Raw genomic sequence first — 26,595 nt, 5'->3', positions numbered from 1 at the left:
TACAAGGCACTGGGAAGTATGTAAAAGTAGAAAAAGGGAAATTAGCTTCCCTGCCATCCTGCAAACTGTGTTATGGACAAAAGTAAATGACATGATATTAATTGGGAATACGTGCCACCAAAAAGGCTAATATAAAATAAGAGTTCACTGGACAGTGATTTGTGGAGTTGAGGGAATGTTGAAGTGCTGATGGCTTTTGAAGTCAAAGTAGGAGTTTAAGAGATTAAGGTAAAAATGAACACCTGTTCCAGTGAAGACACCTGCTGGGAAGTGCAGGGTGTTAGGGAGCAGCAGCAGCCACAGCCTAGAGTACATTGGATTACTCCATAGTAGAATAGAATTGTGCAAAGATTGTGAAGAGCTTGGAATACTCAGGCTAAGGAAAATTATTTTATGCCATAGGAAATGAGAGACTGTTTTTGTAGAAAAGAGTATTGTCATCAGAACTATTCTTAGAAGGATAGAAAGAAGGAATAGAACTGGTACATTTCTAAGCTAAGAATTTCTAGGTTTCCCAATTCCTTGCAATACAGAATTCAAGTTAGGTACACTTCATTCTTGTGGAGGAGTGTGCCTGTGTGCATGCCTGCATACACGCATGTGTATTGCAATAACATGGCTTTGTCTTGTCAGTTTCATGAGTAATATTGACTTAAGGTGAATAAACTCCTCAGTTAGAAAATCTTAGTGTCATTTAGGGCATGTATCCAGCAAGAGTACCTTTTGGACAAACACTTTTATGATTGTTTCTCATTCTCTTGCTCTTTGTTATTAATAAACATTTTGTCTATTTCAATTGATCATCAACTTATATACATTGAATTTTTAAAGAATTTACTTATGCATTGCTATGGCAGTATTTCTGAGCAAACTGAATTGAAAATATTTGGTGGTGTTAAAAAACAAGTGTTAATTCTCAAACTGATGGCCGTCTTTTTTTGTGTATTCCTTTGAATACCAAAAGATTTGTTTATGTAAAAATATTTGACTTTTGACTCACTGTTCTTTTCATTCTCAAGGTATATCTAGAATTGTGTAGTTATATAATGAGTTATGTTCAGTATTCTGCCTAATTTTTAATGTCTTAAATGCAAGCTTATAGCACAGTTATAAATGCTGCAAGTTTAGGTGTCTGATTATTTCCTTAATATTTTCTTTTCTAATGGATTTCCATATTTACAACTTGTATAAGTAAGATTACCTCTTATTTAGAATTAGCACATCCTTGGTCTTTGGCTATTTTATGGCCTTTGGGCCTTTCATTGGAGAAAGAATAGGCAAAAGAGAACATTGATTCATCATTTTTCAGTCTGTTTTCAGTCTGTTTCATCAACCTCAATGGACAATAGGGCTTTCTGAGCTTTTTAGAACCAGTAAGACAAGTTTTGGGCTTCTCTGGTGGCTCAGATGGTAAAGAATCCACCTGTAATGCGGGAGACCTGGGTTCGATCCCTGGCTCAGGAACATCCCCTGGAGGAGGGCATGGCAACCCACTCCAGTCTTCTTGCCTGGAGAATCCCATGGACAGAGGAGCCTGGCAGGGTACAGTCCATGGGGTCACAGAGTCGGAGACAACTGAGCGACTAAACACAGCACAGCACAAGACAAATTTTACAATCAGTTATGATTATTTTACAGAAACTGGAGTGCTTTCAGAAGTAGAGAATATGCAGCCTTTACTATAACAGTGATTAAAGGATAATCTATTCATGATTTATACTGAGGCAGAAAAGACTTATTAGTAAAGTCATGGCTAGGTTTTATATTATACTTTCCTCACTGTCATCAATTGCTTATCAGTGAATAGTAAAACTTTTTAAAATTTCTATGATTGTGTAGAATTTTTTTTTAATAGTGGAGAAAGTCCAGTAACTATTTTTGACACATGAACTCTTGTAATGATGGTAGCTATAGGTCTTCACAGTAGAACTATATAAGGAACTGTAGCTTGTGAATTTAATAATAAAAATCTCAGTTGAGGGAGGAGTGAACTGGTTGAGTTTAAATGATAAACATTTACAAGGTCAAGAATTGAAGTCTTTGCATAATTTGTGCCATTCCCTTTTATTTTACCTCTCATAATCCATGCAGCTGACCAGTTTTGACTTTGGGCCTACTACCAAATGTCTTTCGTTAAATAAACAATCGAGCAAATGATATCAATACTGGAAAACTAATAATCTTTAGTAATATTGCCTTAATTTAACAGCTCTACATTAATCATACTCCTCCACCACTGTCCAAGAGTAAGGAGAGAGAAATGGACAAGAAAGATTTGGACAAGTCAAGGGAAAGATCCAGAGAAAGAGAAAAAAAAGATGAAAAGGACAGGAAAGAGCGGAAAAGGGTTTGTAATTTTTTAAAAACTAGTTTGGAAAGTTCATTACCATGTACAGTAGTGTCTGTTGCCTTATCTAAAGTACTAGTTTGTTGCATGACAGTCTATTATTTGGTGTTTAACTGGTATTTTCACCCTAAAGTGTGTTTGAATCTTCTACAGTTATAAGGATCTTCAGCCTAATAATCTCTACCAGCTCTTCTTGCCTATCATGTCTTTTACCAAGTATGTGAAACTACTGCAGATATTCTCCAATGCTAGTTAGCTGTGCTCTTCTTGTAGAAAAGTAGCACTTTAAAACAAAAACTTTGAATCAACGTAGTTCACAATTCTTGGTTCTAGGATCATTCAAACAATGACCGAGAAGTGCCACCGGACTTAACCAAGAGGCGGAAAGAGGAAAATGGAACAAGTAGGTAGACTTATTAATACTTTCCAAGTAGTCATCAAACTGAATTGAAAAAGGCTTTCATGATTCTCTTTTATAATTTTAGTGGGGGTTTCAAAACACAAAAGTGAAAGTCCATGTGAGTCTCCTTATCCAAATGAGAAAGACAAGGAAAAAAATAAGTCAAAATCTTCAGGCAAAGAAAAAGGCGGCGACTCATTTAAATCTGAAAAGATGGATAAAATCTCCTCTGGTGGCAAAAAGGTAAATTATGAGAACAAAAGGAACAATGAAACATTTTCTTAGAAAATCTCCCATTAGAAAATTTAGCCAATATTGCAGGTTTTTTTTGTAGTCAAATAGTCTTCTGTTAATTATTTGGGGGTGGGAAGAGGAGGTTTTGGAGGAGGGCAGGTTTTCTTGGAGAACTTGAAGCGGTTTAGTCCCAAATTGCTGGGAGGGTAGAATTAAGATTACTTCTGAATTTCCTTTCCTCTCCATTCCACTCACACCTACTTCTTGTCATTGAGTTTCAGTGTGTTTTAGTGTGTTTTCTTTTTTCTCTGACAACAATTCTTACAGTTTCTCTTTGGTCATGAGATTAAAATATGGTCACATGTATTCTCCCTGATCATTACACTGTTATAAGGTCTTTCTCATTTTTCAACACACTTTTATAACATTTTCTCCTAATAAACTTATGTTTACATCTTATATTTGATTTTAAAATTAAGTGTAGTGTGCATTCTCTTAGATACTAATGGATAATACTCAAAGTATATCCCATGCATCTGTCATAAAGTAAGCAAGTCATTACTTAAGTGTTTACAAAGCATCATTATATTTAGTCAACATATATGCCATATATTCATAGTTCTTAAAAGAAGTTTTTGAAAATTATAAGGTGATGGTTTTAAAAGGGAGGCTGCTCCTTTTTAAGTATTTTAAACTGAGGTAAAATTTCACATAACATAAAATTAACCATTTTAAAGTATATCATTCAGTGGCATTTAATATATTTACAGTGTTTTGCACTTATCATCTCTGTCTAGTTCCAGAACATTTTCATCACTCCAAAGGGAAACCACATACTCATCAAGTCATTCCCCATTTCTCCCTCCCTTTAGCCTTTCACAACTCTGAATCTGTTTGCTGTCTTTATGAACTCTTTATGAGCTTATCAAAAACTCTGGCTATTTCCTATAAGTGGAACTGTATAATAATGTGGCCTTTTGTCTCTAACTTCTTTCACTTAGTGTAATGTTCTTGAGATTATTCATGGTGGTGCATGTATCAGTACTTCATTTCTTTTCATGGCTAAATAATATTCCATTGTTCAAATATACAACACTTGCTTATCCATTCATCAGTTGATGGACTTTTGTCCTGTTTTCCACCTTTGGCTGTTGTCATTTGTGCTGCTACGAACATTTGTGTGCTACTATGAATTATTTGTTTGAATATCTTTTTTCAGTGATCTTGTGTATATACCCAGGAATGAAATATCTGGGTTATACGGTAATGCTATGTTTAGCTTTTTGAGGAACCACCAAACCGTTTTCCATAGTGGCTGCACAGCTTACATTTCTACCAGCGATATATGAGAGTGCCAATTTCCCTACATCCTTGCCAACACTTGTTATTTTCTGTTTCTGTTTTATTTATGTTTTTACTGTAGCCATCCTAGTGGGTGTGAATTAGTATCTCACTGTCATTTTGATTTTGTGTTTTCTTAATGACTAATGATGTTGAGCACCTTTTCATGTACTTGTTGGCCATTTGTATATCTTTTGAAAAAATCTATTTAGATGCTTTGGCCATTTTAAAAATTGTATTGTTTGTCTTTTTGTTGCTCAGTTGTAAGAATTCTTTATGTAGTCTTGATATTAGACACTTACGAGATACATATATGCAAATATTTTCTCCTGTTCTGTAGGTTGTCTTTTCACTTTCTTGATAGTGTTCTTTGATGCATACAAGTTTTTACGTTTGATGAAGTCCAGTTTTGTTTTGCTTGTGCTTTTGGTGTTATATTAAATAAGTCTGAAGAAAAATTAATGTCTGGTGGGTGATGAAAGGGATTTTAAGCTGATTTTTATATTTGGTTTTCCCTTCCTCAACTAATTCCACCATTCGTTATAGGAGTCCAGGCATGATAAAGAAAAGATAGAAAAGAAAGAGAAACGGGACAGTTCAGGAGGAAAGGAAGAGAAGAAACAATATCCTTTTCATCTTATAGATGTTTTTAATCAATATAATGGAAAACTTTGATACTGATCTTATTTAGGATTGTACCCTTGTAATATGTGTCTAAATGCTTACGGGCTTACTACCTTTTAAATGGTCTCTCTAGTTAACCCTCTCAAATGTATAAAACGTGGAAATGGGAGACTTGATTGTTTTTTTTAAACTTCTTTGGTAACTGAGGTTGTTTTATGCCACCAAGGGATTTAAAGTCCCTCTGGCTCTCCCACCAAGAGGAAGAAAGGAGACAGAGTCCCTTGGGCTGGGGGCATGGGGACTAGCAGGGCAAGATGCTGCTGCAGATGAGCGGAGCTGGTAGAGTCTGAGACTGCCAGGCTGGCAAGAGTCAGTTAGGCCTGCAGGCTGAGGGGTTGTACTAAAAGATGAGACACGATTCTTTTTACCCCCCGAAAAGTTGTTTTCCCTTAATTTGTCATCTACTCATAAGTCCTCGGACAAGCACAGATAATGAAGACTTTCAATCAAGGTGAGTGTTCTCTCACCTCTTTTTCATTTAAAGATAGAAATACAAAATGAGATATGATAATGTTGAAGAAACTAGATTCATTTTTGCAAGACACAACTGTAGTTTTTCACCTAAATATAATGCTCAGGTCTTTGGGTAAAGATGTGAAACAAGATTCATGGTTATTTTTGAGCTGTTTTCATTTTAAGCTTGCTGATTAGTCATGCCTTTTTTTTTTCTTTTTTAAAGCACCAGGATATGTTTAAAAACATCTGGCTTTCTCTCCACCGCTCATTCCCATCTTCTCTGGATGATTAATCACTTTTTTTAAAGTACCTTATAGGTGGTGGTGATATCTGCATTTTACAGGGGAAGAAACTGAGACTTTTAAGAGGTTAAGTGGAAGGGAGTGACAGAGAGATTACCTGACATGGCCAGCACGTAAACATAGACCTTCTTGCCTGCTAGTGTTCTGTCATCTTTTGCCTTTCATGCCGACATGTTATTCAGAGATTTTTTTTGTCTTAAGTTTCTCGCTTCTCTATCATTGCCCATGTTTTTCAAAGCCAAAAATATGGTCTGTGCTTTTCGTTTTGGAATTTAAAATAGGCAATTTTGTTTTCAAAGTAGTTAGACCTTACATGAGTTTTAAAAAATGTTTTATCCATCTTAAATTATTTGTGGACAGAGTGTTCAGAACCCTTAATATGATCTTTTTTGAGCACTCAGATAATCATCTGCAAAGTCATTGTTTGGTGATGCCTTAGGATTATTGAGGTATGTAGTATGATTTGCCCTCTACAGCTAATGGTTTGAGATGGCAGTATTGAAGTTGTTGAATCTTTCATAGCCAATTTTCTTGTTTCCGCATTAGCTGTCACTTCTTAATGATATCAGGTATACTTACATTCTCTAGCTCCCTCCTAATATTATTTGCTTCTTCTAATCTTTTATGAAACTGGATAGATAACCAAGGCTGTTTACAATTTGAATGAGAAATATCTGAGAGCCTATTCCATATAAAGCGGTGAACTTTAGAGTATGGATTTTGTTGTTTATTTTGGCTACAGAGCAGGGATTTGAGGTTGTCAGGTAGGTAACTTCCTGACAGATTATGTGCTTTTTCTGTTTTATTAGTCTGTGCTTGTTTTCTAAGTATTAGCGTAGAAGGGAAGATGAGAGTTGTGAGAGAGCTTTTAAGAATTTAGTAGATTTTTTTAAATTAGGAAGATTATAAAAGAATATTACCTATTCTTAAATTCTAGCTATCCCTTTACCTAACAACTAGCTGTCTTCCCTGGTGAACGATAAACTCTTAATCTTTTTTTATTCTTCACCATAACCTTCCTTTTAGTTGGCATTTTACTTTTTGCTTTTTACTTCTTGCTGTCACCTGGTCCCCTTATTTAAAAAAAAAAAAAACTCTACCTCTTGTATCTTCATTAGGAATGGGCCAATCATTGTCATTGACAGCTTTCACTGTGGTTTTATACATCTCTCTCTATTCTCTTCTTGCGTAGACTCTTTATGAAGCACTGGTAGACTTTTCCTTTTTTTTAAAGCTGTTCTGGCTGTCTTCTGTTGGATACCTTCTAGGGTTGGTCAAGTCTTTATGCTGTTCCTTTTCATTTAGAGTTCTCATCATTTCTGATTGGCATCATTTACCTTTAGGCCACTTCAAATCTGCTGTTCCTTGCTCCCTTTTTAATTTTATATTATAAAGAAAGGAGAACTGCTACACATGTCACATTTCCGTGATTCAGAGATGTCATTAATTATGATTCATTGTTGCTTTCTAGAACTGTTTTTTTTTCTTGAGAAAAGTGCATAGAGAAATGACATTGATTTGTAAGTATCACCCTGATTTCAGAAACATTAAAATGATCATGTTAGAGTTAAGAAAATATGAATGTGACCCAGATTAAATTCCTTCCAAAGTCTTCTTTTCCTGTTTCATAGTTTTTGGTTGCAAAATCCTTTTTGCTTGTTCTCTGTATTTCCTGTTACTTGTTTTTGCTAACGTCTTTGTCCAGATTCATCTTACCTCTCTTTGATTTGGTTTCTGGAACACAACTAACTTCTTTGCTTTTAACCTTTTCCCCTAGTTTAATCTTTAAAAATTCCTGTCTATGAAAAATTTCCACTTAGAACCATTCTTTAGAGTCTCAGTTTTAAATTGATATGTATGGTCTTCAATTCATTAATATTGAGTTCAGCTATCTTTTGAGAGTCCTTTAGTGAGCCAGACATTGCTAAATTGAGACTTGCTTCTAGGTTTTGAGAAACTCAATCTACTTGCACTTCGATCCTGTATTCTTGATTTCAAAGAATATTAACAATTAACTCTCTGCTGCCCATCTGTATTTGTAGTATACTACATTCCTATTCTAATACTCCACTCCAGCGAGGCCTAATATATTTTGTCGGTCTGTCTGTCACCTCCATCTCTTATGTGTAACCTAGCTCTTAACATTTAAACCCAAGGTTGCAAGTTCTCAGCCCTTAGGCAGAATATGGATTATTAGACATACCTTCTTGGCCTTGCACAGTAATAACATTTTCAGAATAGTTAACAAAATCCAAATGTTACTTTCTATTGAAGAACTGGAACACCTGGCAACATTGTGTTCTCATTTCTGCATGGCAGCAATCAGCTAGACCTGCCTAGGTGCTTGTCTCCCTTAAATAGAATGGGTCTTTTTTTGTAGTTTGCCTCAATCAGGCCCCAGTAGGTGCACTTCCATTTGTTTCCACTTTATACTAGCCCCTATAAACAATTGATTTTGTAATCCCCATGTTGAGTCTTTCTTCTTCAGTCCATACTTGGAAATTGACCTCCAAAGTGCTCAAAGATTGCTTATTTTAGGAATGTGTTACCTTGAGGTGCAGTTCTAGATGCTGATAATATATGTAGAGTAGGGAGTGTTCAGTTAACTTTCTCAGTAGTTTCCCATTGCTTACAGGCGTGTATCAGCTTGCCTAGAATCCTAGTGACTGATTCTTATGTATATAAGCTGCTGCTGCTGCATATATGAGTGTGTCGCATATCCCTTTCCTTAGATTTTGATCTTGTTGAAGGCAGTTAACTTCCATCTCTTCCTTCTAATCAGACAACCAAGTATTTTTCTTTATTACCTACTATGTTTCAAAGGGTGTTGGTTTAGTTGCTAAATTGTGTCTGACTCTTTGCGACCCCAAGGACTATAGCCCTGGTTCCTCTGTCCATGAGATTTTCTAGGCAAAAATACTGTAGTGGGTTGCCATTTCCTTCTCCAAGAGATCACCTGACCCAGAGATGGAACCTTCATCTCCTGCTTGGCAGGTGGATTCTTTGCCACTGAGTCACCTGTTTCAGATACTCTTAACTTTACATGGAGAATTATGTACTCAAGAGTGTTAACTGTATCTTTTTGGAATTGAAGAGAAACATCATTGACTTTTTTTTGCCCTCAAAAGTAGGTTCAGTTTATTTGTAACATTTGATAGTATACTTACTGTTTAAGAAGTTGCTGTATATGCTGCAACATATTTTTTGAGGGCAGTTTTATTATGCTTTCATCTGGGTCTGTGTGTAGCAACCACTAAAGGTATACAAAAGTTTTGTTAGGAGATTGAAATGATAGACTCGAACTATTTTTCTTTTCATTTTTATCCTTTAAAGTATCGCTGAATTCTGTGCACTGATATTCATAGGCACTAAACAGTTGGGGAGAACAGGAGGGATTTTCTATTTCCTTTCTTCCACTTAAGGCAGACAAAATATTCACTCAGGTGCTGTGCTATTCTTTATCTGGACATAGGCATGAGCACTTCCCAAAGACTCCAATGCCACATTTACCCCTGAGTGACTATTCCCCATACACACATTTATCTTGAGAGGTACCCCAGGGTGTGGTGAGATTCAGTTCAACAGAATCCTAGTCTTAACTGTTCCATTTTATCCAGTTGGAATACCTCAGGAAGTGTGTTTGTGATGATCAAAATTGCTAGGGAGCGGTTTAAGGGTAAGTGAAGGAGTAAAGTGGAATTAGGATGGCTGTCCTTTTGTCTTTCTCCTGTAGCTTCTTTCTTCCTTGTAAATGTTCATTGGACTTTTTAACTGTCAATTTTATCCATGTGTGCCTTTCTACTTGGCTTGTGGGTGCCTCTGTGTGTGTGTATGTGTGTGTGTATGTGTGTATGTACAGGTACTAGGATTAACCAGGAATAAGCTGTTAATTTGCTGGGCTTGTATTATGTAGTTTCTCTACATAAATTTTGTTGCCATCCAGAGGGCTCTTTTATGAAGAACAATTGAAACATTTCTTAGGACCTTTTTGGTGAATTTAATCATAAAATTAGTGTGTGTGTGTGTGTATAAAGGGGTAGCTCTGATAACAAGGCTGATATCCTATTTGTCTTTGTTTTCTACTTTGATCAACAGTCTAGCTGCTCTTTCACCCAGACCTGTGTTTCAGACTTCGTTCTTGCTGTCAAAGCTCTCTATAAAATAACTTCATTGAAAATCAGCTGCCTCAACTCTGAAAGGGTACTCTTTGAAGGCATTTCATACATAGTTTTCTGATCCCCAGACAAAAGAGAAGGCTGTGGTGGAACATAGGGAAATGACAACCTTACTAAAACAGCAAGGCCTATTTCTGGCAAAAAGCAAAGAAGAAAAAACCCCAGGATGTTCAAATAATTCCCAATGGAAAGTGATGTTTACAGATGTAATCTTGTCTTAGCACAGTGAAAGGCCACCTTTTTTGGAAATGTGTCCTGCAAAGATGGTATTACCAATGCAGCTTATAGCACTGGGAGAGGAAAGCTGTCTAGGATCGAGGACAGCCAACTCTGAACTGAGCCTAAAGTAGAAACTCTTTGAGGAATATCAGCAGTCCTTGATGTGAAAAGATCGGTGGGATTTCTTGCATTTAGAACCTGTGCTTTCTTATTACAGTGGTTACAGTTGGACATATTTCTTAAGAATAGTTGAAAAAAAATAACCTTAGTAGAATATTCCAGGTAATGTGGTATAGACTTGTTAATGAGAAGAAAATATTACTCTGCTGGAAGAGAAGAGTCCTAAAGTCTGAGTTTAACAGTGTTTCATCACTGTGTGACTTTCTTCTTGATGGCATTTCTTTTCTCAAGTTCCCTGAACTTGGGGCGGTTTTCAAGTTTGTAATCCCAAGACTTCAGCATTATTTTGTAAATGCATTCTGGACACTGCTGAGACTGACATCCGGTATCTTCTTTCCACTTGCTCTTGTGCTTGCTGATTTGTCATTCCAGGGTGTGGACAGACCCCTAAACTGAAGGTCTCCCAGAGGAGGATGCCAAAGCTCCATGCGTCACTCTCAGAACGATATCTCCCATAATTAAGAGCTTCTGGTGCTGTCCATTTAATGGGAATCTGCTTTAAATCAGAAGATGAATACACACCACCATCCTCTTGACGAGACATTCCAAAGTCACTGATTTTCAGAACATTATTTTCACCTCCAGGCAGTTTCTTGCAGCAAGGTCCCTGTGTATACAATTTTTACCTGAGATTTGCCACCCAGAAGCAGCATCTAATAAAAATTTCACTAACTGTTTTAGTTCATCCTTCTTTCTCAGAAAGGAGAGGAAATCATGTCCTGGGACAAGTCCCTTAATTTTGTAGATAGGCTGTATTTGTGTGCTAACTTTTATGAGTTTTACAATAATGGTATGATTATATTGCTTGAGAATTTTGGCTTCTTGTAAAAATTTTAATTTCATTTCCTGGGAAAGATCATCTTCACATGTTCTAACAGTGATACCAGTTTTATCTTTTAATGTGCCCGTAAATGTGTCATCAAAATTTCCCTTGCCCAGTAATTATGACAGCTTCATGATTGAGAACCCATTTCTTATACTGATACCATGATACTCTTTATTGTAACATGGACTTTTTGGCAGTTAAAAAAAGTGAGTTAAATTCACATAAAATAAAATTTGCCAATGTGGTTTTTAATATATCACTATGTTGTAACTATCACCATTAATTCCAGAATATCTGCATCATCCCCAAAAGAGACCCCACACCTCTTAGAGTCACTCCCAATTCTCTTTCCCCTCCCCCTGGAAGTAACTAAAGTATTTTCTCTTTGGATTTGCCTATTTTGGACATTTCATCAAAATGAAGTCATTCTATATGTGGCCTTTTGTGTCTAGCTGCTTCTACTTAGCATCATGTTTTCAAGATTCATCCATGTTATAGCATGTATAAGAGCTTCATTTCTTTTTATAAGTGAATACTATTCCATTGTATGAATGTGTACCACATTTTGTTTATCCATTCATCAGTGATGAACAGGAACAATGATTTAAGTATTAAAATTGTAAGTTCAACATATGTGTATCTATAATTATAATTGGTAATGTCAAGATTATACATGATGTGAACAGAATGCTGTATAGAAATGATATGTAAATTATTGTCAGCATTTCATGCAAGTGTGATTATTTTCTAAGACCCTTCTAGCTCTGATTTTATGAAATATGTGAATGTAGTATTTCATAAGTAAAATTTAATGCCTTAAGCATTAATTTAAAATTTGAATGAGAACAATGTTAGGCAGATATGAACTTATTTGCCACATGTTGTAATAATCATGTTTTGATTTATTTCAAATATGCAGTATTTGAAAAATGTCAATACATAAAGGAAATGAGTATAATTAAGTCAATATATTTTTAAAGCAATTTTTATAATTTAGCAGACATTGCATCTTAATATAAGTAACTATTAAAATCATGTCCTTATGAAAAAATGTGATGTCATTTTTCTTTTTATTGATCATGTAAAATTGGTTCCTTTTCATTGCTATGTGTTGTTTACTTTTGACAAGCTATTGCTTGTCTCAGTGGAATGTTTTACTTGTTTCTATTTCATTTTTTCCTTCCTCCCTTCCCCCATTCCCCTCTTTTCCTCTCTCTCAGATAAAATACAAGTTATCATAGTATGCCAGGTAGTCAATAAGAAATACACAAATATTTTATCCTTATCTAGGGACTTAATTCAAGCATTGGTTATTCACAGAACTCATTGATTTTCTTTCTTAAATTTTCCTTCTCTTTTTTCCTTCCTTCCTTCTCTCCTCCCTTCTCCTTTGGTCTGTCCCTCCTCCGCCTTCCATCCGTCACCTCTCTCACCCCCCTTCCTTTCTTATCTATCAATATAATCACTTTGTTTCTTTCAGGTGAGATTGGAATGAATTGTTCAGCTGTGACCAGAAATTTATTTTCCTGAGTAGATTGCCAAGAATTATGAATGAAGAGGGCCCATTTGCATCTCCTTAAATTATTCAGTTATCTGCTTTATTGCTCCATGCCGAAAACTTTAAATTGTTGAGTTGTGCATTACTGTATTTAACTTGTTGCTTAGTTTCTACATGTTTATTTTCAGTAAATGGCTGAAAGTGTTAACTGTTTCATATTTTTAGCACAATGTGCTGCATACAGTTTCCAATAAGCAAATAAGGTTACATATGTACAGAATTTCACTTTAGAGTAACTAAATATTGCCTGGGTTTATTTTTTTTTCAATATGAAATGCTTCCTTTTTATTGTTTGAAATGGAAAATAAACAATTATTGAACCATTTTGAATTTACCTCATTTAAAAACTCAATTTTAACTTATTATTTGGCCTGTTTTATATTTAGTCAGTAAAAAAACAAAGTGGGAGCAGTGTCTTATGCAATGCCTAGGAATCATTTTATATAGTTCGTGTACGACATTAAAACATGTTTGAAAAAAAATGGTACCAGCACTCACTTGTCCCTTGCCATTTTTTCTTGTAATTATTTTAGAAAAATCAAGGGGTTGGGGGGAATAAAAATGTGTTTTAATTCTACAGTTAGAGAAGCTTTGTATTGCTGAACTTTCATCTGGAAAAGTTTCACAGTGACATTTTTAAAAGGAAATTTTTTTATCTATCGAATTCTACCCATGTAACCTTTTTTTCTAAATAAACAATAGTTTTCTCAAATGATTGTATATCATTGTGTATATTGTTGCTTATTCAAAACAACTTAGCTGAGATTCCTAACCCTTTTCTTCTTATTTGTGTCTTCGTCCATGGACCGCAATATTTCCAAATGACAGACATCTTATCCCAATATGAGAAAATCCTGTTTGCTTTCCTCTGCACCTGGGGTAGAAAGTGGGCTGAAATCATGCCCAGACTTATTCATTTACTCTTCAGTTTCTTGGACCCCAATGATACCTATGCAAATTAAATTTTTTGTAGAGAATGACAGTAAAGGGTTTAATTTTTAAAAGGATTGAGACATGCTGAGTATATTTTAGAATTGGCAAAGGAATATAAATCTTAATGCCCCCTTTCAGGTAATTGTAATTTGCAAATTGATGAGCACAGTGATTACTGGAGAGGGATCCATTCAATGGCTGTTGAGCATCTATAATGTGCCTGGCATTTTTAAAAAAAATGATACATTGTTAGAATGATTATATGCCAGTGAGAAAATAACTATGGTTCACCTCAAAATCATTTGTTTGAAACATATCAGGGAAGAGCTTTCCAGTAGTTATGTTGCATTGGCATTTTAAAGATTTCATGATTGTGAAAATTTGCCAGACCTTAGCATCAGAATCTCTTCTCTCTGTCCTCCAATTTACTGAACATAGGTAACCTTTGCTTTTTTGCTTTTGGCCTTGCTAGAAATGCATTGAGAATGGAAAATACTAACTTTGAACTTAATTGTGCAGAAATTTATGTTGCAAGAAGAAAATCTGTTTTTTTTCAGTTGTTCAAAATCTTTATTTTTTTCCATTAATTTTTATTAGTTGGAGGCTACTTTACAGAAAATCTGTATTTGATAGCTATTTTAAAGCACCTCTGTTCTACAGGCAAAGAAGTATTAAGACCTAACTCCTGTATCTACAGTGCTTCCAATTCTAACTTTAGAGATAAAGGCCAATTGAGTGCTGTTGGGGGTCAGCAAACTTTCTGTAAGGAGCCAACTAGTAAATATTTGAGACTTCGTGGGTTTACATTAACCCATTTGGAACTCCTCAGCTCAGCATTATAGTATGAAAGCAGCCATAGATGGTATGTAAATGAATGAGCATGATGGAGTTCCAGTAAAATTTTATTTTCAAAAACCTTCTCCAGAGAATCCTGTGGAAGATTTATTCAAAAATATTTGAGTACCTCTTAGGCACCAGAGGTACAGCCTTGAGGAAGACAGTTTCTGCCTTCATGGAACTTCCTATTCTATTAGGTTGGTGAAAAAGTAATTGCAGTTTTGGACCCTGCATTTTAAATCATTATAACTAGACTCAAACACATCTGTATCTATCAAAATAGGAACCATTATAATCATATTTTTGCCAATGAGAAATAAGTTTGTTTATTCCTATAACATACAAATCCATGCTTCAGGATTCAACAGACATTTTCTGCCGCCTTCTGGTTGTGGAAGTGTTTTCCCTGCAAAAAGTTGTAGAGATACTTGAAAAAGTGGTAGTTGGTTGGCAAGAGGTCAGGTGAAAGTGGCAGATGAGACAAAACTTCTTAGCCCAATTCGTCCAGTTTTTGAACCATTGGTTGTGTGCCCTGCATTCTGTTGACCAGTGCCAGCTGCAGGCATTGCAGTTTTCAGTGCATCTCATCGATTTGCTGAGCACACTTCTCATATGTAATGGTTTCACTGGGGTTCAAAAAGCTGTAGTGGATCAGACTAGCAGCAGGCCACCAGAAAGTGACCATGACTTTTTTTTGGTGCAAGTTTGGCTTTGGGAAGTGCTTTAGAGTTTCTTGTTCTAATCACTGAGCTGCTCATCGTCACTGGCTGTCATATAAAGTCCACTTTTCGTTGCACATCACAATCCAAGAAATGGTTCACTGTTGTGTAGAATAAGAGAAGACACTCCAAAATGACGATTTTTTTGATTTGCCATCAGCTCATGAGGCATGCACTTATCAAGCTTTTTCACCCTTCCGGTTTGCTTTAAATGCTGAACAACTGTAGAATGGTTGACACTGAGTTATTGGGTAACCTCTCACGTAGTTGCAAGAGGATCATTTTTGATGATGGCACTCAATTGTTGGCAACTTCCGATGGCCAGCCACTATGCTCCTCATCTTTAAGACTTGTCTCCTTTGCAAAACTTCAACTACCACTGCACTGTACGTTCATTAGCAGTTCCTGGGCCAAATGCCTTCTTGATGTTATGAGTTGTCTCCTCTGCTTTATGACCTCTTTTGAATTCGTATAAGAAAAATCACTCGAATTTGCTCTTTGTCTAACATCGTTTCCCTAGTCTAAAATAAATGTAAAATACACAGCAAGTAATGTCATTAGCAAAAAACATAAAGCAAGAAATATGCATTGAAATGTATAACGTAACCCAACAGCAAAGTGCAACAATGCAAAGTGGAGGCAAACAACAAATGTTGGAGGGAGGGAGGAAAAAAACCCAGGTAAGGAGATTGGATGGGGCAGGACTTAATCCTTTACATAGCAATGATCATGTGGAATGAAGATGTACAAAGCAGGATATTTTGAGGTGGTTATTACAGTATGACTTATTACTACATAATTTGAGCAGGAGCTATCCCTAATCTCTCATCTATCTTTGAACCTTTTACATGAGAATCATATAATATGCAGGATTTCTCAGAACCTAGGCTGTAAGCTCTAGTGGTTGTTAACTTTAGGTTCATAAATGGACTCGAAGGATATCTATGGGCTGTCCAGAAATTGAATGCAATTTGTGGTATGTGCATTTTCTTGGGTTGGTAACTTGCCCCCGAGTCTCTAAAAGATGGATTCAAGATGGCAGGTTTGTTTTTCGGGGTCTTCTAAAGAACTCTAAAAAGCCTTTATACCCAACCAATCCTGAATCCATCTCAAGTTGATCATAACTTGGAAGATGGTCATCCATTCATCTGTATTGTCTTAAGTGATAGTGGCAAAAGTTAAAACATCTTGCCTTGTCAAATTATCTACAGGCTATCCGCAGTGTATCATTGGAAAGTCACTTGTCAGTGGAATAGAGTCATTTTCTATTTCAAGGAGACACTTTAACTAAGTATGAGTGGAAATCCCAGTATGCTTATTTTTTTCAATAATTATTGCAATTGTTTTATTTCTTGGGTTTCCCTGATAGCTCAGTTGGTAAAGAATCCGCCTGCAATGCAGGAGACCCTGGTTAGATTCCTGGGTCAGGAAGATCCTCTGGAAAAGGGATAGACTACCCACTCCAGTATTCCTGGGCTTCCCTTGTGGCTCAGCTGGTAAAGAATCCACCTGCAATGCTGGAGACCTGGGTTCGATCTTATTGTAACTGAACCTGGGTTCGGTTTTATTTCTACTCTACCATGTTTCAAGAAGGATTTATGAAAGAAAGCATACAGTACAATATTTGAAAAGTAAATGAGAAAATTTGATTTCTGGGTGAAAATAATACCCCAAGTGAAGCCAACACCCCAAAATGTTGTGTACACTTGATTCATGAATTGGCTCTGAAAGACCTGGCAGGCCACACAGAGAAAGTATTGTGGGCAATTAGAGAAATTGCAGTGTCCATCATATAAAAAGCCAGTCATGGTGGAGAATAACATTTTCTGGCAGTTAAGCCTAAAGGAGCTTCTCTTTTGTATTCTCATAAAGAAACAGCCTTGTCTTTTTAGTAAATAAAATGAAGGGATTGTATCTTGTAATAGCCCTGAATGTTAGTTGAAGGGCAACAGCTCAGCTTATTCAAGTGAAGGCTATTTCTACAATGACACCAAAATACATATCTCAGGCACCTAGGTCTCTGATGCTTTGGTTTAGTCCAGGAAATCAGTTTTGAATATTTGAGACCAGGTTCTTAAACTGGGATTAATGGTGGCCTTACTTCTTATAAGCATGTTTGTAAAAATCAGAAAACTCATGAGATCCTTGTTTGATTCTCATGATCCAAGTAGCATAAGATCTCATTAGTTTAAAAACTGTCCCTGGCCTTTGTTTTGTTTACATTTTTGTGGATACTGATCTCTAAAGACTGCCTCTTGGGTAGAATGAAGCTTTTAATATTACAGCCATTTAATATTCTATCTTACTGCTTATCAGAAACAAGTTTAAATGTTTAATTTTTTTAATTGAAAATTTTAATAACATTTCTAGAGGTCCTGTCAGGAGCAAAGAGACTATTCTAGAGCTGAGAATAAAAGAAGGATTTCTTTAAAAGATGCTAGTTCATGCTAATTGGAGACATTTTGTTGGAGTTATAAACACAAATTGATGTGATAATTGAGAATAACAATAGGAGGATATTGGAGGATAGTGGAAATATTGGATATAATGACCATTTCTACATGGGTCAGGCTAACAAAAGTTTAATTCCTTTGATGTGTTGTTAAATGGAGTTTTTTTGTTTGTACGTTTTCATTTGCCCTGGGTCTTTGTTGCTCCGCGTGGGCTTTCTCTGGTTGTGGCGGTGAGCGGGGGCTACTCTTCGTTGTGGTGAACAGGCTTCTCATTCCAGTGGCTTCTCTTGTGGAGCACAGGCTCTAGGTACACGGGCTTAGTTGCTCCGCTGCATGTGGAATCTTCCTGGACCGGGCATCAAACCCATGTCTCCTGCATTGGTAGGTGGATTCCTATCCACTGTTCCACCAGGAAGTCCTGGAGGTATTTAATGGAGAAAGGAAAGAGGAGATTTTGACTGAGTACAGAGCACATAAACTTGAGAAATGCATCCTTGCAAATGAGAAATAGCCTTCCTTTAAGGGATAGGAGCTAGAAAATAACCTGTCACTTTAACTTAGATGACCTCTGATTTTTGTCAGATGACAGATGTCCTTGGACTTGAGTATCAGACTGATAAAGAGCTATTACCCCTGTCCTCATGAAACATTGACCAGAATGATATATTGTAGTATATTCAAGGCTTTTATGATCTTTGTTTCAGTGCAGTGTGTAGTGGTACTTACCTTCTAGTTACATTTCATCATTTTTAAAGAACATTTATAAATTGTAATTAGATATACCACTGCTAGGTACTATTATGCAGGCACCTTTTGTGCTTTCCAGGATAATCCATCCAAGAAGTCACTAATACAGACAAAAGATTGTGCTTATGAGATATACAAGCAGGAAATGTAAAATGAGTAAGATATACATATCACATGTTATCTGAGGCCCAATTACATTTTGAGATGATGGTGAGTACTCAGGGTGAGAATGACCTCAGACTATGTGTGATTTGGGAAGTCTTTTTCTCAAAAGGTTAATCTGGGAAGACTTTGTGAAGGATTTAGATGTTCAGGAAGCCAACCTATTTCTTTCTTGTTGTTGTTGTTTTGTTTTTTATTTATTTTTTTCATTTATTTTTATTAGTTGGAGGCTAATTACAATATTGTAGTGGTTTTTGCCATACAGTGACATGAATCAGCCATGGATTTACATGTGTTCCCCATCCCAATCCTCCCTTACACCTCCCTCCACTTGTAAAAGAAAGAAACTAGAAGCCAACCTATTTCAATTCAGACCTAGAGGGTGTAGGTCTTTTTGGATCTGGTTCCACCCTAAGTTGGCACTGGAGGAGAGAGTGTCTCCGGAAGAGATCGAGAATTCAGACCCATTTGGGTGCGGTGCAGAATCCCTCCAGAGAAGGCAATGGCAGCCCACTCCAGTACTCTTGCCTGGAAAATCCCATGGACGGAGGAGCCTGGTAGGCTGCAGTCCGTGGGGTTGCTACGAGTCAGACACGACTGAATGACTTCATTTTCATGTTCCCTTTCATGCATTGGAGAAGGAAATGGCAACCCACTCCAGTGTTCTTGCCTGGAGAATCCCAGGGACGGGGGAGCCTGGTGGGCTGCCGTCTATGGGGTTGCACAGAGTCAGACACGGCTGAAGTGACTTAGCAGCAGCAGCAGCAGCAGCAGAATCCCTCACGCCAACCTGTTATCAATACTAGCATGGGATTGGATCATACCTCTTTACCTCTTTATATACTGTTTCATGCTTCCTCAAGACTTTTTCAGTCTTTTTGCATGACTAACCCTGATGTCACCAATCTTTTTATCACCGTAATCAGTTTTAATTATATTTTTTGTATCATTACAGGTCATTGAAAAGTTATTGCCTCTGTGTCAAGATGATTTTCCTCATCTCCTCTGAGTGAGGATGAGTTCCACTTAAACTTCCTTACCTGCTCTTCACAATGCCCTTTTTGTCCATGAATTAAATCTCACAATACATGTAAAAGCATGTAAAGAGGACCTAGTACATAGCAGGTCCTCGGTAACTGTTAGCAGCTGTTATTAGTGGTAATATTTATACAAGAGGGTCAGCAGAATCAGAATTATCAAAAATATTAGGCACCCTGCACTCCAAATATACTAAATCAAAGTCTCTTGGAGTGCAGGCCTGGAGGAGTTTTAAAGGCAGTTCCTCAGGTGATTATGATGTGGAGATGATATTTGGGAATTAACAGTTTAACTAGCCTACAATCCCAAGCACCTGTGTTCTTACCTCAGTTAGGGACAGAACCAATCCAGAGGCTGTTGCTAGGGGAGAGAAGTGTATTAGGCCCCAGGGAAAACCTATCGTTAGCAAGAAATATTTTAAAATCAACAGTAACAGCCTCTGTCCTGGGTTTAGCCAGCAATGCTACTCTTGTTCACTCTAACCCTCTTGCCTTCCCCAGCCTACCTTCACTTACCTTCCTGGATCTAACCTCTTGTTAGCCTAGGCGTGACTCATCAGCAAACATCTACTACTAAGGTAAGCAGTTTGGAGTTCAGACCTACTTTTGGTATTGCTTATACCTTCTCGTTTAACTCTTGTCGGCAGTGGTTCACTTTTTTATGATTGGAGTTGCATTTGGGCCTGGGTTTTGTCCTCTGTTCTTTACTTTTCCTTGCATCATATTCTGATGTTGGTGAGTGAGGCGGTTGTATAAACATTTACTAATTCCATGCTATACCTTTCTCTTTAAGCATTGCTCTAGCTGCATCTCACAAGGTTGACGTGTGGTATTTTCATTTTCCTACAGCTCAAAATATTACCACTAATAACAATATTAATATTTTTTCCCTCGGGATTTATTCTTTGACCCATGTGTTATTTAGAAGTTTGTTGCTTCTTTTCCAAATATTTGAAGATTTTCCAGATATCCTTCTGTTATTGATATATAGTTTAGTTGCACTTTAGTGGTCAAAGTACTTCCTTTGAATTATTTAAGTCCTCTTAAATTTACTGAGACTTGTTTTATGGCCCAGCAGCTGGCCTACCGTGGTGACTATTCCACATGCACTTGAAAAGATGGTGCATTCTGCTTTAGTTGGATACAGTGTTCTATAAATGCCAATAAGGTCAAGTTGGTTGGTGGCATTCCAGATCTTCTGTGCCCTTGCTGATTTTCTGTCTGCCTGGTCTGTCAATTACTGAGAGAAGTGTTTTGAAATTTACAAATTTAATTGTGACAATTATTTCTTCTTTTAGTTTTGTCATTTTTTGGTTCCTGTATTTTGAACAATTATGATTAGGTGCATGCACACTTCAGATTATATATTCTTGGTGAATTGACCTCTTTATCAAAATGAAGTATTCTTTACCCCCTGGTAATACTCCTCATTCTAAAACCTACTTTAAAATTAATATAGTTTCTGAAGGTTTCTTTTCTTTTGGCCACACCGTGCACTCTGTGGGATCTTAGTTCCCCTACCAGGGATCAGACCCATGCTCCCTGCAGTGGAAGCATGAAGTCTTACCCACTGGACTGCCAATACACTTGATTGTATTTGCACAGTGTATTTTTTCCATCCTTTTCCTTTATATTTGAAATAGGTTTTCTTGCTGTTTAAATCAATCCAATGACAATTTCTGCCTTTTAATTCAAGTGTTTAGACAGTACATTTAATGTCATTATTGAATGGTTAAGTTGAAATCTGACTTCTTTTTTTTTGTTTTCTATTTGTCCTATTCTCTCTCTCTCTCTTTTTTTTACTTTTCCTCTGCCTTTTCTTAAGATGAATTGTGCCTCTTTTTCCTCATTGGTAAAGTGAGGCTAATAATGAGAACCATTTCATAAGGTCATCCTAAGAATTGAGTTCATTCATACAGTAGTGCTTGCTACATATTTATTTAGAGCTCCATAAATGGTTGTTTTTAAAATCTGAGGATGGAGATTTCCTAAGGATATCAGCTCTCCAGAGGTTTCTGATTCTAGATCTGTTTTGGACATATGTAGGTGAAGTGGTTAGCTGTCTATGGGTAAGTTTAAGTGGGCACTGAAAGGCCCTGATTCCAAAATATCACCCCAACCAGATAGCTGTGGTGTGTGAAATTCTCACAATTAAGCACTTTATAAGCACTTCTGGAGTTGTACCTTTTCATTAAACTAAGGCATTGTGGGAGAGGGCAGTCAGTTTTCTCAGTAGCACTTAAGAAAAATGACTTCTGATGATAGTACCTCATACTCTCATGTTACCTAGGAAAGCACTGAGAGATTTTACCTGGTCAAAATTCAGAGAAAGGGACATGGCCTGATCCTGGGAGAGTGCCACAGCATAATGGCTACTTGAAGGTAAAAGGACAGGTAGGAAAGGTGCCAAAAAGGACCTAGCTCACTTGGTGGTTTTGCCTTGGGCATATTTGTGAAGTTAAGCTTCTGGGTTTTGTACTTGTTTGTTTCCTTCAGTTTCACTGTAGGAATATGACACAGTTGATATTTAATTGTTTGATTCTTGCAATAGTTAACTTGGTCATATTTTACAGTTCATCTCTCATCATCTGTGCGTGCTCAGTCATGTCTGACTCTTTGCAACCCCATGGACTGCAGCCAACCAGGGTCCTCTGCCCATGGAATTCTCCAGGCAAGAATACTGGAGTGCATTGCCATTTCCTTCTGCAGGAGATCTTCCCTACTGAGGGATTGAACCTGGGTCTCTTGCATTGGCAGGCAGATTCTTTACTGTCTGAGCCACAAGGGGACAGTTCACTCACCTCCAAAACATAAGGCCTCTGGTTTGGAAGTCTAAGTCATAGTGGGTTCAGGGCAATTGTGCTTTTCCCTCTTAAATGAGGATTTGTTTGGTTCCTGTGAACTCTTCAACACTGTTGTGGAATATGAGTGCCACAAGTAGGACTATTTAATACCAGCACCTGACTTCATGGCAAATAGATGGGGAAACAGTGGAAACAGTGACTGACTTTATTTTTCTGGGCTCCAAAATCACTGTGGATGGGGATTGCAGCCATGAAATTAAAAGGCACTTCCTCCTTGGAAGGAAAGTTATGACTAACCTAGACAGCATATTAAAGAATGGAGACATTACTTTGTCAACAAAGGTCTGTCTACTCCAGGCTATGGTTTTTCCAGTAGTCATGTATGGATGTGAGAGTTGGATTATAAAGAGAGCTGAGTGCCGAAGAATTAATGCTTTTGAACTGTGGTGTTGGAGAAGACTCTTGAGAGTCCCTTGGACTACAAGGAGATCCAACCAGTCCATCCTAAAGGGATCAGTCCTGGGTGTTCATTGGAGGGACTGATGTTGAAGCTGAAACTCCAATACTTTGGCCACCTGATGCAGAGAGCTGACTCATTTGAAAAGACCCTGATGCTGGGAAAGATTGAAGGCAGGAGGAGAAGGGGATGACAGAGGATGAGATGGTTGGATGGCATCACCGACACAGTAGACATGGGTTTGGGTGGACTCTGGGAATTGGTGATGGACAGGGAGGCCTGGCATGCTGCGGCTCATGGGGTTGCAGAGTCAGACACGACTGAGCAACTGAACTGAACACAATGCATGGCACGGTATGGGTACATGATAAATATTTGACCTATTTGTAATTTCTTCCAAATGAATAGAAACTTTTAAATCAGATCAACAAGTCATTATCACCTGCTTGACTCCCTGCCCTCACTGTTCTTCAACTCATCTCACTTGGACCATTAACCACCTCTAAACTGAATCCCAGACATGGTCTCTGGACCCAAACCTACCCTGAGCTACAGGAGTATGAAAAGTGCTAGACAAGTGTTTCAACAACTCAAGCATTAGCTTTGTTACTGGTTCTGCTCCAACTCTGAGTATAGGTTTGTTAACAGGACTTTTCTCTTGCCCCTGTGGCTAGCCCCACCTATGCACCCAAGATTCATAAACAGGGTCTTTTTTTCTGTATTCCAGTTTATCTAGAGTTGGTGTCCATATGTATATGTCATATATAAGAAATCATAGCCAAGTCCCTAAATGTCTGCTGCTTAGCCTGTTCTCTTCTGTGTCAACAAATATAAAACTAGGGGTTGTGTTAGCCTTAAAGGATTTGAGACATTGGAAGAGAATTATTAGGGGAACAGATGGCATTATACCTAACTTTGGCCTTTTGGAGTAGTCTTCTTTAAATTTCTTTGCAACAGGAAGGGAAAAAGAAATAATTTTCCTCTTCTCTTCTGCACTGTTATCAAGATCCAGCCTGCAGACTGATATTAGAAGTTCCAGAGTTGAGATAGATTTCCAGTTTGTAAGCTTTTGTGAGCTGGTCTAAGACCCTAACTACCCTTTATTCTCATGGGAAAATATGTTCTGAGTTTCAAACAGTTGACTTACAGATAAATTTTGGGACACAACCCATTGATAAATTAGAGATGACTGGTAGGCTAATTCAGCCATGCTTGTTTTCACCAGGGAGCCTGAGTAAATGAATTTCCAGAATGGTCTCTATATAACAATGGGTGCCACTCCCTTTCTATATCTTTTAATAAAAAATAGAGGTTTTTCTTTTCAAGGTTGATGTTATTATTTTTGACAGATGATGAGTTGACTAAAGAAAATTCTCTTTCTGGTTATTTTTATTTTGTTGGAGTTGTGTGTTAGTTGCCCAGTTGTGTCCAACTCTGCAACCGCATGGACTGTATCCTCTGTCCATGGGATTCTTCAGACAAGAATACTGGAGTGGGTTGCCATTTTGTTCTCCAGAGGATCTTCCTGACCCAGGGATTGAACCCAGACCTCCTGAATTGCAGGCAGATTTTTTACTGTCTGAGCCACCAGGGAAATGGCCGTTAATTTGAGACTGATATGAGTTTAAGGCAACTTAAAAACATACTGGAGTTTAAATTTTTTCTAACACTTCTTTTTCTCTTTATAATTTAAATAACACTCACTGAGGTAATTTACATGGCACATTTTCCCAGGGTCTGTTTTAATTGTTCAATAGTTTTGGCAGACATAAAAGGTAGATGTCTAATGTCCTAGGAACAAGAATAGGTTAACCTTTGAAGAAAGAACATTATGGGTAATAGAAGATTTAAGCCAGAGGGACTTTTCATGCAGTCACACTCCCAATCATTTTAGAGCTAGTATGTTTAAAGATGAAGTCATTAGGAATATTTCAGGAGCCACATCTCAGTGTTCCCTGTGGGATATGTCCAGGGAAATTCTGACTGTCTACCAGTCCAAATAGACTTTAAACTCTTTCTCAAAGTAAGAAATATATATCCAACTTGCATTCTCTGCCTTGGTGAAGCATGAAAGTTGCTGAGGTATGAAATAAGTGATTTGTTTTATGTTTAGTCAGAAAGCTTCCCTAGGACATTTTAAAACCATAATTCAGTTAGCAAAACTTACACTTACCTACTGAATTTGGAGAACATACTCAATGGCTTAACTGAGACACATGCTAAAATTAAAGTGATATATTTCCATTAAAATTCTGATTAATGTAGCTGAGTTAAATGTTAGCATTATTAGCAATAAGTCCTCTTTTGAGGATGGAAGGATACTTTGTTTTGGGGTGGGGAGGGCGTGCTTGATCAGGGAGAAAGTGAAGTAAGATGGCAAATATTAGAGGTGCTAAAATGAAGCATAAAAACAGCACACTCATTCCCTCCTCCGTCCTTTTTTTCTCTTTATATCCAAAGACCTTTAGAGGTAAGAGAGCTATTAGCCTGTTCATTATCCTGGATACTCCTGGTTCACTTTACACAATAAATATGCTCCTATGAAGTGTTCTAGAGTGCACACATGCATAAATTAAATAATTTTCTCATTGACTCACATTTTCACTTCTGATCTACATTTGTCAACAGATTCTAAAACTGTCAGATATTTAATAAGAGGTGTTTGAACACAGAAGGAGATTCTGTTCTTTCAGGGAACTGCAGTAATTATTTTCTGGACTCTGATCAGTTGTAGATAGTTTAAGTTATATACTTTGAGAGAGTCAGGTGACTAAAAGGCTTATTAGAAAATGTACTGCCATGATATTTAACAGGTCATGCAATCATTTTTCCTTATTTTGAAGTTTTAGATAACTTTTCCTAGTCTTCTCTGTGACATTGGATAATTTCTAAAGAGTGGTCTAGGTCATAAAAAATAGCTGGACTCATTGTGTTTTTGTGTCAAGATATTAATTGAACTTATTGCTTAGTTAATAATTTTCTGTAATTCTTAGAGATGATGGAAATTAAATATAGACTCAATAGGGGAGATGATATCATTGTTCACAGTTGTTTACTCTCCACTATCCCTGTAAGATGATTGTGTATCCTTACCCATTGCCAGGTGACTTGCCATGCCTCTTGTGGGAGGAATATCAATTTGACTTTGAGCTCCACTGACAGGCTTTGGCACATGTTATATCCAAGTAGCGGTTTAAGGTGACTATGTGGTTTGGCTTGGCCTCTTGCTTTTGCCCTGTGCCGAGAGAATAGTATAGCCCAGGTAAGACATCAGGCTGGGTCCTAGAATGAGAAGACATCTATGTCTACAGAGTAAAGCTTAAAAGAAACGAGCATAGTTGCAATGACCCTCCAATAGCCCATGGATTACATGTAGCATGAACAAAAAATAAAGGTTGTATGCCACTGTGATTTCACCCTGCAATGAGGAACAAGACAAAACTGTTCATTCTTACTGCTTCTATTCAACATTTCACTATTTGCCTGGACAAATAGACAAGACAATGAAATTAAAGGCATTTAAATTGTAAAGGAAGGAGTAAAACTAATCTGCAGATGACATGATTTAGTACACTAAAAACTTTAGAACTAGTAAACAAGTTTGGCTAAGTTGGAGGATACAGAATTAATGTACAAAAATCAATTGCATTTCTCTACAATAGCAATGAACAAACTGGGAGTTAGGAAAACAGTTTGATTTATAATAGCATCGAAAAGATTAAAA

General features: G+C 37.1%; 1 protein-coding gene and 1 pseudogene across 13 annotated transcripts in view; one reads left to right on the top strand and one right to left on the bottom strand.

Annotated features, from left to right (window-relative positions):
* Nucleotides 1-13,442, top strand: part of THOC2 (THO complex 2) — a 112,632-nt gene extending 99,190 nt beyond the window's left edge. For 6 of the 13 annotated variants that reach the window (XM_043895217.1, XM_043895212.1, XM_043895215.1 and 3 more), the window contains exons 34-39: nucleotides 2,210-2,347; nucleotides 2,681-2,750; nucleotides 2,833-2,990; nucleotides 4,869-4,945; nucleotides 5,412-5,457; nucleotides 10,711-13,442. In XM_043895217.1, the coding sequence (XP_043751152.1) occupies nucleotides 2,210-2,347; nucleotides 2,681-2,750; nucleotides 2,833-2,990; nucleotides 4,869-4,945; nucleotides 5,412-5,439 (471 nt within the window). In that variant the 3' untranslated portion in view covers nucleotides 5,440-5,457; nucleotides 10,711-13,442. The other 7 variants (XM_043895216.1, XM_043895205.1, XM_043895210.1 and 4 more) reach the window with 6 other exon arrangements.
* On the bottom strand, nucleotides 10,528-14,669 carry LOC122690284 (annotated as a pseudogene).
* Nucleotides 14,670-26,595: the final 11,926 nt, after the last annotated feature.

This window comes from Cervus elaphus, chromosome X (genome assembly GCF_910594005.1).
Source record: "Cervus elaphus chromosome X, mCerEla1.1, whole genome shotgun sequence".
Taxonomy (NCBI): Eukaryota; Metazoa; Chordata; class Mammalia; order Artiodactyla; family Cervidae; genus Cervus; species Cervus elaphus.
Note: the sequence above shows the minus strand (reverse complement) of the source record. Positions and strands in the feature narration are given on the sequence as shown.